At 49.1% G+C, this 14,930-nt stretch overlaps 1 protein-coding gene across 1 annotated transcript in view; it reads left to right on the forward strand.

Annotated features, from left to right (window-relative positions):
- Positions 1–4: 4 nt before the first annotated feature.
- Positions 5–14,930, forward strand: part of PRPSAP1 (phosphoribosyl pyrophosphate synthetase associated protein 1) — a 49,412-nt gene continuing 34,486 nt past the window's right edge. Inside the window, exon 1 of the mRNA XM_019503063.1 lies at positions 5–147. Coding sequence (XP_019358608.1) covers positions 5–147 — 143 coding nt within the window. The remainder of the gene's footprint in view (positions 148–14,930) is intronic.

Raw genomic sequence — 14,930 nt, forward strand, 5'->3', positions numbered from 1 at the left:
GACGATGCCCAGGAGGCTGCTGCTGCCGACGCGCCGCCCCGCGCCCCCCCGCCCCCTCGGGGCCATGAACGCGGCTAGGAGCGGGTACCGCGTCTTCTCCGCCAACTCCACGGCCGCCGGCACCGAGCTGGCGCGGCGCATCACGGAGTAAGTGCACGGCCCGTGTGAACGCTCCTTGATCCGGAGCGGGGCCACAGGGGGCGGGGCGGCTTCAGGTGGAGGCCCCTTAATCCGGAGCAGAGGTGTGTGTGTTGTGGTGTGAACGTCCCTGAATCCGGAGCAGGGGCTGTTGGGTTGCCAGAGTCCCGTGTAAATGCCCCGCCCCCCCAATCCGGAGTAGGGCCCCGGTTGAGTTCTTGTTTCCTGCTCCTGTGTGAACACCCCGCAGCCTGGAGCCAGGTTTCGCTCGAGTCCTGCTCTGTTCTGGGCTCCCCTGGGATCGGCCCTTAATCCGGAGTAGGGACCTTTCACTGCGCTTGCCTGGGGGCCGTGGTAGGTGCGTGCACCCCTATGTAAACACCCTCCCCGTCCAGAGCAGGGAGCCTTTGGGGTTGCTCCCCTGGAGTCCTCTTCTGTTTTATGCCTCCCGTGTAAATGCCCCCTTGATCCGGAGCAGAGCCCCGTTGGGTGTCACAGTCCCAGAGACCTCTCAGTTTCAGGATGTCATGTAAATGCCCCTTAATCTGGAGCAAGGACCCTGTGGTGTCACTGTCCTGGAGTCTGCACCAGTTTCATGCTCCCATGTAAACATGCTCAGACCGCAGAAACCCCCTGTCGCGTCTGCCCCAGATCAGAGGCACGTGCCTCCCCCAGGGCCCCCTTGAAACTCCTTTCTCAGGGCACCTGTCTGGGATTTCGCTGCTGAAAACGTTTCAGCGCTTGCCCGAGGGCGGCTGGCGGAGCTCCCCCAGCCAGGCTGGAGCGGGGGAGCGCAGGGTGGCGAGGAGGGAGGACGGGCGGCGCAGTAGGGGAGACCGGGTTAGTTCAGGGACACGGGAGTCTGCTGCTTCCTTCAGCCCACTTTTCTAATCAGAGCCTGACCTTGATCTGGCAGAGGAATGTTAATTGTAAGTCGTGTTTCACCGTAGGAACCGTATTCAAGAACCAGCCACAAAATGCAGGGTGTTTTTCCTTTCCAGCCCAGGACAGCGCTGTAACTTCCTTGTCTTTTGGTCCTTTGATTTGAATGGAATTGGCTCAAAGGGGACCAATGAGTGGGATCTAAAAGGGGCTTCCCTAAGAGCAGAGCAGCGTGCTGTTGTCAACCTCAAAGGCCGCGTCCAGACGAGTGCAGATGTACAGTATGTAGCACTACAGGCCCATCTGCAGTGCCACACATCGCACGTGCAGGCCTTCCCTGCACTGAGCAGTGGGGGTTTGACCCCAAGAGGTTCCGGGGTCAAAAAAAAAGCCATGCCAAAAAAAAGCAGGGTGGCACACATGGCGGCAGCATGCACTTCCCAAAACTGGGGTCTGACTGTGCTCTGGTTGCCAGCCAGGCTCCCCTATCCCACCTGGGGTAACCTGCTGCACGGCAGAGCTCGTGTGGCACAGGTGTTCCCCAGGGACAAGTAGCAGCAGCACGAGATGTGTCCTGGCTGCTTGTCCCCAGGGGAACAAACTGTGCTTGTCTGCACTTGTCTGGACACAACCTTCCTGGCTTTGGGTTTGGCTTCTGCTCTTGAGCTCTGTGCTGTAGGAGGCAGGGCAGGTTTGCACTTTATAGGCTAACTAAAGTGTGTGTCTAAATACATGCTTTGGTTAGAGAAAGCTCACTTCATCGGATGCTGTGAAAGGATGCATAGATGTAGTTCAGAGTCAGCAACTCAACATGGGGAGACCTCTGTGTCCTAAATCACCAAGATTACTGATGTTCAGATGTCACCCATACTGCAGCATTTGTTGTAAGGAAGTGTATAGGACAGAAATGTTGCAAAAAAGCAAGGGTGCTATGAATTTACCTCTGCTATTTGAGTGCCTTGTCTTGCTGTCTTAGTAACTGTTGGGTTTTCCACTTAACACTGATAATCTCCTTTAAATGTAATGTGTAATTTGTTTGGGGGGTAAGGCTTTGAGGGGGAACAGACTTTAAGTGTCGTTAGTGTAGTAGTAGATGTTCGTGTTGCAGGGTAAAGGGGATATATGTAAATAGGCGCATTCAGGTACTTTATTTAAGAAGAAGCAGCAAAATGTGCAAAACCTGGATCTACTGCTGGAAACGTAACTACTTGTCTTCACAAAGCTGTTTCCAAGATTTTTAAATGCAGCGTTGCACAGCTCTGAAGACGAGCGTTGCACAGCTTTCTCCACATGCACGTGTGAGGGAGCGTGTTCTTATAAACTTTATTTTAGCGCAACTGATCTCCTGTGCTTTCATGTGGTCTGTCCCCCTTGCCTTAAAAATCTCTTGCTTCAACATAATAAACAGCAAACAGTTCTTGGAGGATGAGGAAGTAATTTGCAAAATGTTCCCTATATGAATGGCAAATGCCTGACCTTCCTTCTCAAATCCTCTGGGCTTTTGTTTTCTAAATGAATTGCCCTCTGGAAGATGGAGTGAGAGAGAATCTGGCTTGGCTTCTTCAGCGCCTCTGCTTCCAAAGGTCAGCCTACAGGGTGCTGAGTCTATATAGCATAACAGCCTTATCAAGTTCATTCTCAGGGGCTTTCCTCTTTAATTGGATCAAACAGTGATACATGTGAGACTTTAAACATGATTCGAATTCTGTTTTTGCAGATGAGAAGGCAGGTGTCCCTAGAAACAGTACATGATTGTAATCTGCTCCCTGGCTTCCAGTGGCATTTTGTTGATAAAAGGCAGCAAAATCCAGGAAGTGACCTGCCAGCTGTTCTTCAGGAGAGACCCTTTTTTAAAGAAAAAAAGCCTTGTCTTTGTTGTGCTGCCTCCAAATTGGATGTTCGGTTAGAAAGGTGGAAGATATTAGGGTCCTTACTAAAATTCTCAAAGCCTAAACACAGTTTCCGCCTCTTTAAAGTGGGGGGGCTAGTGATATAGAGCTGTGAAAAGCTTGTTGCGATCTAAAGATGTGAAGTGCTCTAAGCAAGGTAGTAGTGGGTTTATAATGATATAGAGAGAGAATATAGGATCTGGGTACTTAGCAAGTGTTTTAAACAGTCACCTGACTTTCACTATGCACTGACTTTCTCCAGTAGGTTGAGGGACTATGGTAGCATGTGTCTAACTACTACCTTGCTTTTTCAGGTAGCAAAAGGTGTATGAGTTAGCTTCATGCTCAATATAATAACATCCTGGCCCATGCTCTGCTGGGGGTGTCGGGTGCAACTTATATAAGAGGTGAAGCAGGCTTAAGGGCGAATGCACCATCTAATGCTGGATTTTCTCACGTAGAGCATGCATTCCCCTCCCGTCCCTTCACTCCTGGCCTAGGAAAGTGGTCAGAGGGAGAGTTAATTGTGATGGCTCCAGGTCAGTACTGAACCAGGTAATATGTTCTTCTCAACCTGTGAACTTTAAAACCTTACAATTGCCTGTGAGAAGCCACAAAGATCAGATCAATGCGTGTGTATTTGTGCTTTTGTCCCCCTTGAAACGTAGAGAATGGGAGCGGCACATCTGAAGACTAAATGTCAGGTGTTAACATGTTAATCGTGGGAGAAATGGTAAGGGTGCTACATTTGCACTCAATTTAACATGCCATAAAATGGCAAACCAGCCATAAAAGCAGTCCTCATACAATGTAGAACGTTTTTATGACTGGCTTGTATAGCACATTAAATTGAAGCTGATTGTCAGCCCTGGCCCTGGACCTGTGGACGCTCAACTTTCACCTTGCTGATGCAGTGATCCCAGGGTGGTAAGTAGAAAGGATGCGATTGGGATTTGATCCCCAATCATAGAATCACACCTCCTGCCACTCACGTGTGCTGGGGTCCCAGAGACCCAATTAGATCCTGCTCTCTGACTGCCAAATGGAATTAGCGTGGAGGACATGACACAGGTTACACATCACTTGCTACTTTCTCAGTTGAGAGGATAGGTGATTGAAGTTAGCTAATGCCTCTCGTGCTGCGGCATGTCAGCATGTTCTGGAATGTGATGTTTGCAATGAGTTAAGGGGAGCTGTAAGCGTGTGTACATCCCAGGCCTTTAGTTGGCTTGCAGCATGAAAAGAAACAGTGATCTAAAGATAGACGGAAGACTGTGAGCATAAACAACGTGGGCTAATAGGGACAGGATGGAGACTCTCGAGCTCTGTTCTTTCCATCTGGGGGGGTAGCGAGTAGTATGCGCTGTCTCTGGGAAGAGCCAGTGCTCTGAAATTTTGTAGCAACCCCCTTTAGCTGAGAGACTGTATTAATGTTCCAGCACAAAGCAGTGGCATTGCCTCCCTGTTGGGACCTTTTGGCAAAATGCAGAGAAAAACAGAGAGGGTGATGTCAGGGCGAGTGAGGACAGAAGATCATCCTCTCAGACTTTTTCTTTCTGGCTTTGCTGTATTTTTTTTCTGGGGTTATGGGAAGCCGTGGGGAATGGGACTGTCACTTCTTTCTTTAGTGCAGGAGGCTGGATCCAGCTTGCACAGCTGCTGTTACCCAGCCTGTCGAGCTACCGATGGACCACACCAAGTTGTGGCACCTGGCAAGGGGCGTGGACTCCCATAAAATCTAAGGCCCTTGGTCCCTGGTGGTAGCAGGAGAGTGAGTGAGGGATGAGACTCTTGGTCACCCTCCAGCTGGCACTGCCATGTGCCCTGTGCCAGGCTCAGAGCCGGAGCTGTTGCTGCCATGGGCTCTGCTCCAGAGACAGAGCTGCCATCTTGGCATGAAACACAGGTTGGCACCAGCAGCTCCTGCTTCAGCATAGGGGACACAGCAGCATGTGCTGGGAGCAGGAGCCCTGCAGTCCAGATCCAGTCCAAGGCAGGAGGTGAGTGACACCTCTGCTTCAGTGAATCTTCACATCCTGGGATCAACTTCCAGGGACTTGAAGAATGTAATTGTATTGGAGCTGTTGGGCTTAAGGAGGTAAATGGATAGCTGAAGGATAGCAGGCAGCATCAAGGGAGAAGGTAAAGTGAGTGCAAGATGGTTCTTAGCTTGAATATTGACATTGAAGAGTCTAGTGCAGGGCTTGAGGCACCTTGAGAGAGAGTTTCTGGGTGGTTGGATGGAACCAGTCACCCTCCCTGTTTGCATAATATTTTTACGCTCGCTAGCACTAAGGTCAGGGAGAGCCACTCATGCCTAATGGATTAGTAAGAACAGGGTAAAACCTGCACAATGCTTACTGCTGACTCTAATGCCTCATTCTCCTAGTGACTGGAATGAGTGATGCCTCCAGAAAGCTGGTCTAGCTGATTAATTCCAAGTGCTAAGTGCCTCCCATGAGGTTCATTGCTCAAATCTGTGGCCGTGTTGGTGGAGAGGGTGCAGAATTGTGTTCTCAAGACAGCAGGAGTTATTTAAGCATTTGACCTGATGCTGTGAAACCGCATCTGGAGGGGAGGAAAGCAGCATTAATTCCTATTTATCTCCCCCTCCTATTCAAAATCAGGAGAGAAATCAAACTAGACTTGCAGTTCTTGCACTAGGAGGAATGGTTATAATCTGTATTCAAGAATTCACTTCAGTCTTGGACGCCATTCAAACTCAGGCTCTGGTATTCCTTGCCCTCTGCTGCTTATGTTCAAGGACACTGTCGCTGCACTTCAAGACCAAACCTAGTCTAGAGTCCGTAGCACTTTGGGCCACTCGAAACAACCCACCACACTTTTGGTATAGTCACAGAAGATGCACTAAAGGAAAGGGCGCTGTTACTGGGACGCCAGTGCCAGAATAAAATTGTGTATCAGGTTTAAACAACATTTTCTGTTTAAATTAATCTTTGCTTGCATTCAAGCCTCAGTGTGAATCATGTTGAGAGATAATATATTTTGGGTTTGTCACAGAGTGGAAGAAGAGCATGCAGCAGAGAAACCTACCCACGCTTTTGTGTACTTCATTATGGAGGACAAGTAAACCAGAAAACTCCAACCTGGTGCTGGATATTCAGGGTAGCAAGGCTCTGTGCTGCTTGGCCCGGCCATTTAGACGAGGTCTTGTCCAGAGGGGTCCATAATGGCTTCTGTGCCGTGTGTTACTCGTTATAGTGTACAGAACTGTGCCAGATGCTTCCCAAAAGATGAAGCAAGACGCACATCTTGTCATTAAGAGCTTACAGTGTGAATTGTGAGCGGCGCACAGCAAGTGAGGATGCTGATGGGGAAGGGTGGGAGGGAGGCACAGAGAACAGCTTGTTATGCTGCTAACATGAAACACCTTCTGTGTATCTAGAAAGGGTTGGATGTATTCTACAGTGGCACCAAATGTATCCCACATGGCAGAGTTATGCTCCACAATTCAGCTCTTCAGAGAGATTTGGGATTGGGTTTTTGGTTTTTGTTTTTTTAGGGGGGTTGGGAAGAAGACCTTAACCTTTGCCAGCACAAGCCAAGTACTTCCAGTCCACCTCCGGGTTCGCCACTGTGCACATGGAGGGCCCCCCGCACTCCTGTGGGACGCTCCATGCGCCCCAGCATCACGGCATTCAGGAGCCGCACCTGCTACCTTGAGATATGTAGAAAAAACACTTAAAGCTGTGTCTGCGGCCGAATTGCTGATTCTCTGAATCAGCATTAAATCTTTGGATTTGGATTCGGCCGAATCAAATTGGGGGCAGTGATCCGAATCAATGAATCGAATCATTGTCTCTGATTCGGGCCGAATCGAATAGGGCCCGCTTCACACACCCCTAGTGGGAACCAACCGTAGTCCATCCTTTGTCACCTAGATCCTGTGAATTTGTGACCCAAAACATCTCTCCCAGTTTTGCAGTTGGTCCAGTAACAGATATCACTAGGAAAGTCTTTGCATTTCCTGGACCATCATGGCTACAAGCAACACTTCACCCTGCGTGTGCACACGTGTGCGCGCACGCACATACTGTTGTGGGAATTGCCTACAGCCAACTTCTTGGTCTCTGGCTTTCCGTGCAATAGGGAGCTAACTGGAATACAGTGCATATCTCCGTCCCTGCTCCATGGAGCTGAGCGACAGAGGTTTCATGTCGTGGCCGGGAGAGGGTGGGGGGTGTTGGAGTAGGCTGCTGAACTGAATTCCTTGAAGAAGAGCCATCATCGAGACCTGGGCTGGTGAGCTGACCTCAGTTATAAGCTTCCTTACACCGGTGGGGAAGGTGGTTCTGAGACAGGTCATCTGAATGAAGGTGTGGGAGGTGGAGCTGGGCAGCCTGAAGGGCAGAGCAGGTGGGCCTGTCCCTAAAAGTAAGCCGTACTCCTCATCCCTGAGTGTTTTCAACCACCAGCTACTGAAAATGGGATGAAAAAGTCTTTTCATTGTTGATAGGGAGTTCATTACCATCTTGCCAGGAGGTGCTCTGACTACTGTTTGAATTCACGTCAGCTTGTTGCATGGTCTTCAGTGTTACTTTGATTTTTATCACCGAATTTTGACTTGATTTTAGGGCCAGGAAGAATAAGTGACTGGACGTCACCGTGCGGGTCTTGCTCTTGTCTTGACAGACTCCCACAGAGATCTTTCTCATAAACAGCTTCTCCTATAACCCAGTCACATCTCCAACAGTATTATAACACAACATGATCTTTCTTCCCTCCTCCCCCAACTCAGTTTCTGAAGTCCGTAATCAGAAAGAAATTAACTTTTGGTGATTTGTTGCTGTTAAGATTTGATGTTGCAAATGTTAAATCAAATCTTGTGTTGGAATGCAGATTTGGATAAACTACCCTGTGATCTTTTTAAATAACTAAAAATAGCCTGTAGTGTGCTTCTCAGGTCTACCTAGAGTTAAATTTCCTTCTCTGGACAACGCCTCCAGCGAGGTGCACTTCAGAACTGACTGACAGGCCAGTTAAAAGCTGATTAATAGTTCGGTAGTTGCACTGAGAATGGGTGGCTGGATTTTTAGTGAAGTATCCTGTAAAGTGAGTATTCAAGTGAGGTGATTCAGCACCTTTCCAAAAATATACCATGACCATGACTGAGGTGGTATTACAGGCCCTTTGACACCGGGGCCCAGTGCTAAATAATACACTGGTGCTGTGTTGTACCTAGTCTTTCACATTTATATTTGTGACTTGTGTGACTCCGAATGTTCCTGCTTTGCTTTATTTAATAAAACACAGCTTCTATCTCTGGTTGAAAAGAGAACTTATCACATGGCACAAAATGTATATCACTGGTTGAACCTGCGACAGGATTGATGCTAGAAGCGGTCATCTGCTAATTTAGCAATGACTGTTTGCTGGACAGGATTTTTCTACCAGCAGATGCCTGCTGTAATCAGAAGTATACTAGCCCAAAAAGGCTTTTGTTGGTAGCACTTATTTTGCTTGGAGAAGTGATGCATGCTGCAATGGGAAAACTACTCTGCCTGCCACTGTAGGCTGCATCCCCTCTCCAGGAGCATTCATTGGCCTACAGATAAATAATAAATATGTTGGCAACCTTTTCTAGTGTAGGCCCAGCCCTAGTTTGCAAACGGATATTGTTGCAAGCTAACTCCAGTGCCCCACATTCATGTCATTTAGCTGTTAGTGTTAAAGCCCAATGTTCTCCTTTGAAGTGTCCTCCCAGACGGTTCCATCGCATTTGAAAGAGGGTTTGGGGGGCTGGAAACCATGTGAGGAGAGAAGGCAGAGGAGGAATAGGGATGAGAAGAAAGAGAGGATAGAAGTAGTGCCCAAGATGAACATAGCACTGGTGAGTTTAAAAGCAGCCATCAGATACTTAGCATTGTCACTTATCACTGTCCCACCCTGGACTTGTCACTGTCCCACCTCAGGCTTTTGCACCAGCTTCCCTTTGACAGTCTGCGATCACATGTGGAATTCGACCATTACAAAAAAGTGTGATTCTCCTTTTTTGGAGGAATCAAGCAACTGTTAGCTCCTTTGGCCCAGGGCAGGGGGTCAGACTTGAAGAAATAGACTACAGGGCCTGAACCTTCAGCCTCCGCAAGAGACGGCTGAGAGGGGATCTGGTGGCCATCTACAAAATCACCCGGGGGGGCCAGCGGAAAATAGGTGAGGCTCTGTTCCCCCAGGCACCGCCTGGGATAACAAGGAATAACGACCACAAATTGATTGAGAGCAGGTTCAGGCTTGATATCAGGAGGCATTACTTTATGGTTAGGGCTGCCAAGCTCTGGAATAGGCTCCCAAGGGAGGTGCTCTCCCCTACCTCGGGGGTCTTCAAGAGGAGGTTGGATAGATAGCTGGCTGGGGTATTATGATCCCAGCACTCGTTCCTGCCCTGGGTAGGGGGTTGGACTTGATGATCTTTTCAGGTCCCTTCTGACCCTAGAAACTATGAAACTATGAAATCAAGGTTTTATTAATATTTCCTTGAAAGCTAAAGTCTTGGTCTTGCATGTAAGCACTGAGAAACTGGCTTGCTAAAAGGTGTAACGTAGATGCATGTACCCATTTAGAGGGCGTTGTATCTGTTCCCTTTAAACAAAGGCCTGGATTTGTCTGAACTGCTTGGATCCTGTGGGCCCCAGTGTTTGTCAGCACTTGAATCAAAGGTGCAGAGACGAAACGGTGTAGCTAAAAGTTACCTTGAAAATCCTCCTTTAGTTCCTCTGCTGTTTATCCACAATCAGTGTTTTGGGCTTTTTAGGACTTGTGAACAGGTTGGAGCAGTCCAATAGCTGCTGAATTCCGGTAGCCTCTTAACCAGGAGTGGGCAGTTATTTTGAGTGGAGGGCCGCTTACCCAGTTTTGGCAAGCTGTCGAGGGCCACATGGATTGCCTCATCCCTTGACAGATGCCCCACCCCCTGTTTACCATCTTGGGACCAGAAATCCTACCCCGAGCCCCCAACCTTTGGCATCAGCAGTCCCTCCCCTTGCCTCCAGAAATACTGCTTTCTGCAAGGGGTTTTGCCATCTCAGAACTAGAAAAATACCAAATTATATTCTAAAAATCAAACATCTACAATATTCATTAATTTGATTTTAAAAAAATGTTTTTGTCCTGATTTACATGCATTTGTGTAGTATACACAGAGGTGATCACACAATAGCTTAAAATGAAGTCTTACTCTTGTATCCCCTGGGGGGGGGTGGCATGGATGGAGAGGGGTGGGTATAAGTTTGTGAGGGTGTGGGGGGAGGTTTTGTGGGGGGTTGGATAGGTGTGAGGTTGTGGGGAGCATATGGGTATGTGTGGTTATGTGGGATGTGGGTGGGTATGGGATTTGTGGGGGGCTATGTGTGGGGGAGGGTGCCTGGGTTGTATGGGGGTGGGGATCTACATGTATGTGTGGGTGTATGTGTATGGTGGGGTGTGCTTGTGGGACTCGCCCTATGAACACGCACTCTGTGCCTCCCTCACACTACACACCCACAGTCTCTCCCTCCCTCATTGCTCTCCCTCCCTCCCTCCCTCACTGCATGGACGTGGACAGGGATGGACACACACACACACACAACCTCCCTCCTGCTCCTGGCTCTGGGGTACTGGCATGGCTCTGTGCTCCTGCACTCTGGCGATGCAGCCCAGGGCTATGTGGTGCTGAAGCTGGCATGCAGCGAAGCAGTGAAAGCTGGGGCAAGCAGAGGCTTCCAGTTGAAGGGGGAGGGTGCGAGGCCAGGCCAGCCTTACTTCTGAGTCCTGCCAGCTTCCCCTGGGTCCTACTGCCCCGGCTCCTGTCATCTTTGACGGGCAGTCAGGAGCAGATAAATATTATTTTTCTAAACTTTTTAGGGCCAAATAGACTGGCCTGGGCCTGCAGGCTGCATTGTGCCTGCCCCTGCTCTTAACCCTTCTCTTGTTTCATTGTCCACAGCACTGAGGGGATGGGGGGTTGTCTCTGTGGCCCGTGCTTGTTGAGGGAGACCTGTCTTGTAGCCTGTCTTCTTTCAGGGTGCTACTGCTTAGTCATTGTCCCCTGCTCCATTGATTCTGAAGTCAAGTCTGGGAGCCTGATACTTTCCTGCTGTTTGGAGCTGGGGTCTTGCCAATATGACCTCTCAAAGCATTGCAAACCTCTTCTTTATTTTACACCATGCAGTGTGGAATCTGCCGCCTTCCACAGGGTCCTTCACTAAGATCTCTCCAGCTAGACTACATTAAAGGTTGCCTGACTGCTTTGCTGCCATTGAGTCAGCGGTTGGCAGGGGCATCGGGGTGCTTGTCTCATTAGCAGACAAACAGATCGAATTGCTTGCTGATGAAATCCAAATGCAGGTGTCTCCAGCCAGCTGCTCATGTGACTTTTTCTGCATGATCCTGGAGGAAGAAGCTTAAGCATTGAGGCATCTCTTCCCTGTGCGTTTTTTGCTTTGTTTTTGTTTCTCTGCACTCATTTGACTTGGATGTCTGGGCCCTGGCCTGGTAATAAAGCCAAACCTCAGGGATGTTAAGGTTTCTCGCTATTTGTTGTTTGGAGAGCTGCAGGATCTTGTCAGGCTGCAGAATGGAAACTAATGCTGTCCAGGGCTCTCAGATGAAGGAATTACTTGCTGTGAAATAACCAAGGAGTTACCCATTCAGGTTTATTGGAGCTTGACTGGGTATAGCGGACTGCCCACTCTAATTAGAAGCCATGGTGCAAAGGCTCTGTCTCCATGGAAGTCACGTGGATGTATCCTAGCTGGCTCAGGTAGTGAGAGCCGCGTACCTGCAGTAGCGTGAAGCTCATTGTGTGCTGCAAAGCCTACCTGGGAAGCCAAGTAAATTAGGGGTGCACCAATAGAGATTTGGGGGGCTGATACCAATAGCTGATTTTTAAGGAGGCATATCAGCCGATACCAGCATATCAGGTGCTTTCCAATACAGCTGCCTCCAGCTAGTAAGTCCATTGTGATGGAAGGGGTGTGGGAGGGGGCACAGATCAACACCCTTGCAGTGAGGGAGGGAGCAAGGGTAGGTGCTGCCCAGCTGAGGCAGGATGGGGTGCAGGACAGAGCTATGGCTGGGGGAGGGGGATGAACTCCTGCTGCTGCTTGCACCCTGGGAGGGCACCAGGGTGGTGTGTGCCCCCGGATCTGTGCGGGGCGGGCAGGCTGCAGCTGCAGGCTGGAGCCAGGTCTGCACCAGGCTCTTCTCGGCAGGTGCTAGGCTCGGGGCAGGGGCTACAGAGGGGACTGCAGCCCCTCCAAATTTTGCCGTAGCCCTGCTCCCAGCACCGCCACCACCACATGCCCAGTGCAACCCCTGCTCAATGCCTCGCCTCCACCCACGTGCCAAGAAGAGCAAGGGTTGCGCCGGGTGGGCGACTCGGAGCGGGGCTATAGCGAAATTTGGGGTGGCTGCAGCCCCCTCTGTAGCCCCCACCCCAAGCTCAGCCCCCACCGAGAAGAGCCTGGCACAGCCCCAGCTCCAGCCCACCCACTCCACCTCACACAGATCCAGGGGCACCCCCCACCGTGCCCTCCCGGGGTGCAAGCAGCAAAGGGAGCCACCCACCTCCCTGATGAGCTGTGGCTCCATCCCACACCCTGCCCCTGCGCCCTCCCTCACCACAGGGTCGTTGATCTGCGCCCCTGTGCCCCATCCTACCCCCTCCCCTTCCATCACCATGGACTTACCAGCTGCACGCAACTCTGCTCCTCGCTGCCTGAGTGCTGTGCTGCAGCTGCACATACATACGAGCATTTATCGGCCAAATTAGTGGCCGCATCAGGCCGATTTCTGATGCAGCCAATTTTCTTCATATAGGTACCAATCCGATATCGGACCAGTGTATCGGTGCACCTCTAAAGTAAATATTTGGGCAGTTTAATCTGCTCTGAGTTGTATGCTGTCCTGGCCATATTGCAAGCACTAAAGCCAGCTGATTGCAAGCCATCTTAGATGCATCTGTACACATTGTTGCTGTTTTCCAGGGAAGTGCATCTACAATCATAATAGATTATTACTGGCTGACAGGCTTCTTGCAGCAGCAGGGTTTTGCATTCTGTACCCCAGGAGTCAAAACGGGGCCTGGATCATCTGTCTGATGCCAGATAACAGCCCAGAGGATGAGACCTGGGACTGGGATTAGATTTGGCTCTGCACCCGATTCCCTCACTGACTATTATTGTGATGCATTGCCACAAACAAGTTACTTGGACTTTGGGCCTTGGTTTGCCCATCTCTAAAATGGGCATGTGGATTCCTTCCTGGATGAAGTAGTTTGTCATATGTGAACAAAAAATGTTATCAGTCCCCAAGCAACAGTAAAGACTGAGCAGACAATGGGGTATCCATGTACCTGCTATGCTCCTTGTTAAACTAGACTTTGTTGGTTTTGCATACCATCTGCTATTGCCCTTCAGATGGGGCACCAGTCAGAAAAATCCCTTGTGCCCAACATATATGGCAGTTCAAAACCTAAAGACAGCTACTGCAGTGTGGCAGAGAAGGCCGGTATCCCAGCCTCTGGTCACTATTCCAGTATGCCCCTGGCTACTTCCAACCTTTGGAGCCAGTGCTATTGCTAGACACTGCAAGCACCTTTTAACTTGCTCTTTGTTTACAGCTTCACTAGGCGGCGAAGAAATTTAACTTGCTGTTTTTTGGGGGGAGACTTCAAATGCAAAGGTTCATTGAAACAGCCTGGCTTTCTTTGCGCTGATGTTGCATTTTTAAATCAGGTCTGACCAGATAAAACTTGCTCATATGCTGCCAAAAACCTCCCACCTTGGGCCAAAGTTTTATGTACGAAACATGATTTTTGCGGTTCTTAGCGAGCAGTAATAAAATTAATTATTACACACTTAACCTCACCCTACACAGCTGTGCTAATTATGGGATGTCTCTTGGCTTTGCAGTCTAGCCCTCCCAAAGAGTACAGCTAAAACAGGCTTGTGGTATAAGCAGCCAGGTTCATTGTTCAGTCCAAAATTGGCTTTGTTGAGGTTAGTCTCAATTGCAGCAGTTGTGTGTTCACATAAATACAATGAAACAGTATATAGGGAAGATAATGGCATTATCCACACAGCAAAGAATGCTTTTATCAGGCACGAAACCACAAGCTGTCTGAAAAAGCCAAGAAGCCTTTTACCTTGTGCCTTCATCAGCTGAACCGAAAACAAATGTGTGTCCCAAATGTTTTGCTTACACACAGATGCTGCATCTCAGCAGGGATCTCTAGCTATGCTACATCCAGAACCAAATGCCCATAAATTAATTAGTTGTTAATACAGTTAAAGATTAAATCCATCCACCTAACCTTATAGAAGCTGTATAGTGAAACCTACTTAAAGGAGGACTTTTTTAAAAAGCTTATCAAAAGGATCTTTGTTGAATAACAACGGGTAAGTTTCCTAGCATATTAAATCAAAAAGATGCCCATTGCTGCGTGGTTTTATGTGCTTTTTGACATAAGATAAAAAGCTGTGTTTGCTTCCCTCAGACATGCTGAAGAATGCCTTGCATTTGAAAGCTTGTCTAACTTTATCCCAACCATGCAGTTGGTCCAATAAAAGAGATCACCCCCAAAAAATCCTTGCTTCTTCCTGTGAAATTGCAGATGCATAGCAGTGAGGATCAGAGGCCATGGGAGATGATAGGTGTGAGACATGCCCCCCCCCCCCATCTGTCTCTCATCTATTGTCTCCCATCACCTCTGATCCTCGCTGCCATGCATTTGTAATTTCACAGACACTTGCATTTTGCATATTGGCTTCTGTTCCATCCAGGAGAGCACAAAACACCAGCAGACTGCCCCTGTGCCTGAAGGAAGGTGTTTGCCCAAAAGCTTGCAAAGAACAACTTTTCCAGCTATTTAGTTTTATCTAATAAAATATATCACATTTACCCAAAGAACCTTGTCTGCCTGTGTCCTGGGGCATTTAAGGCCTCTATCTGATGCAGGAAGTCTGTGGGCTGACGAGAGGCAAAGCACTGCTCGACCTTGTACTGGCAACCGGGGATGACCTA

The sequence above is a fragment of the Gavialis gangeticus genome, unplaced genomic scaffold (genome assembly GCF_001723915.1).
Source record: "Gavialis gangeticus isolate Ggan-Ray unplaced genomic scaffold, GavGan_comp1, whole genome shotgun sequence".
In the NCBI taxonomy this organism is placed as follows: domain Eukaryota; kingdom Metazoa; phylum Chordata; order Crocodylia; family Gavialidae; genus Gavialis; species Gavialis gangeticus.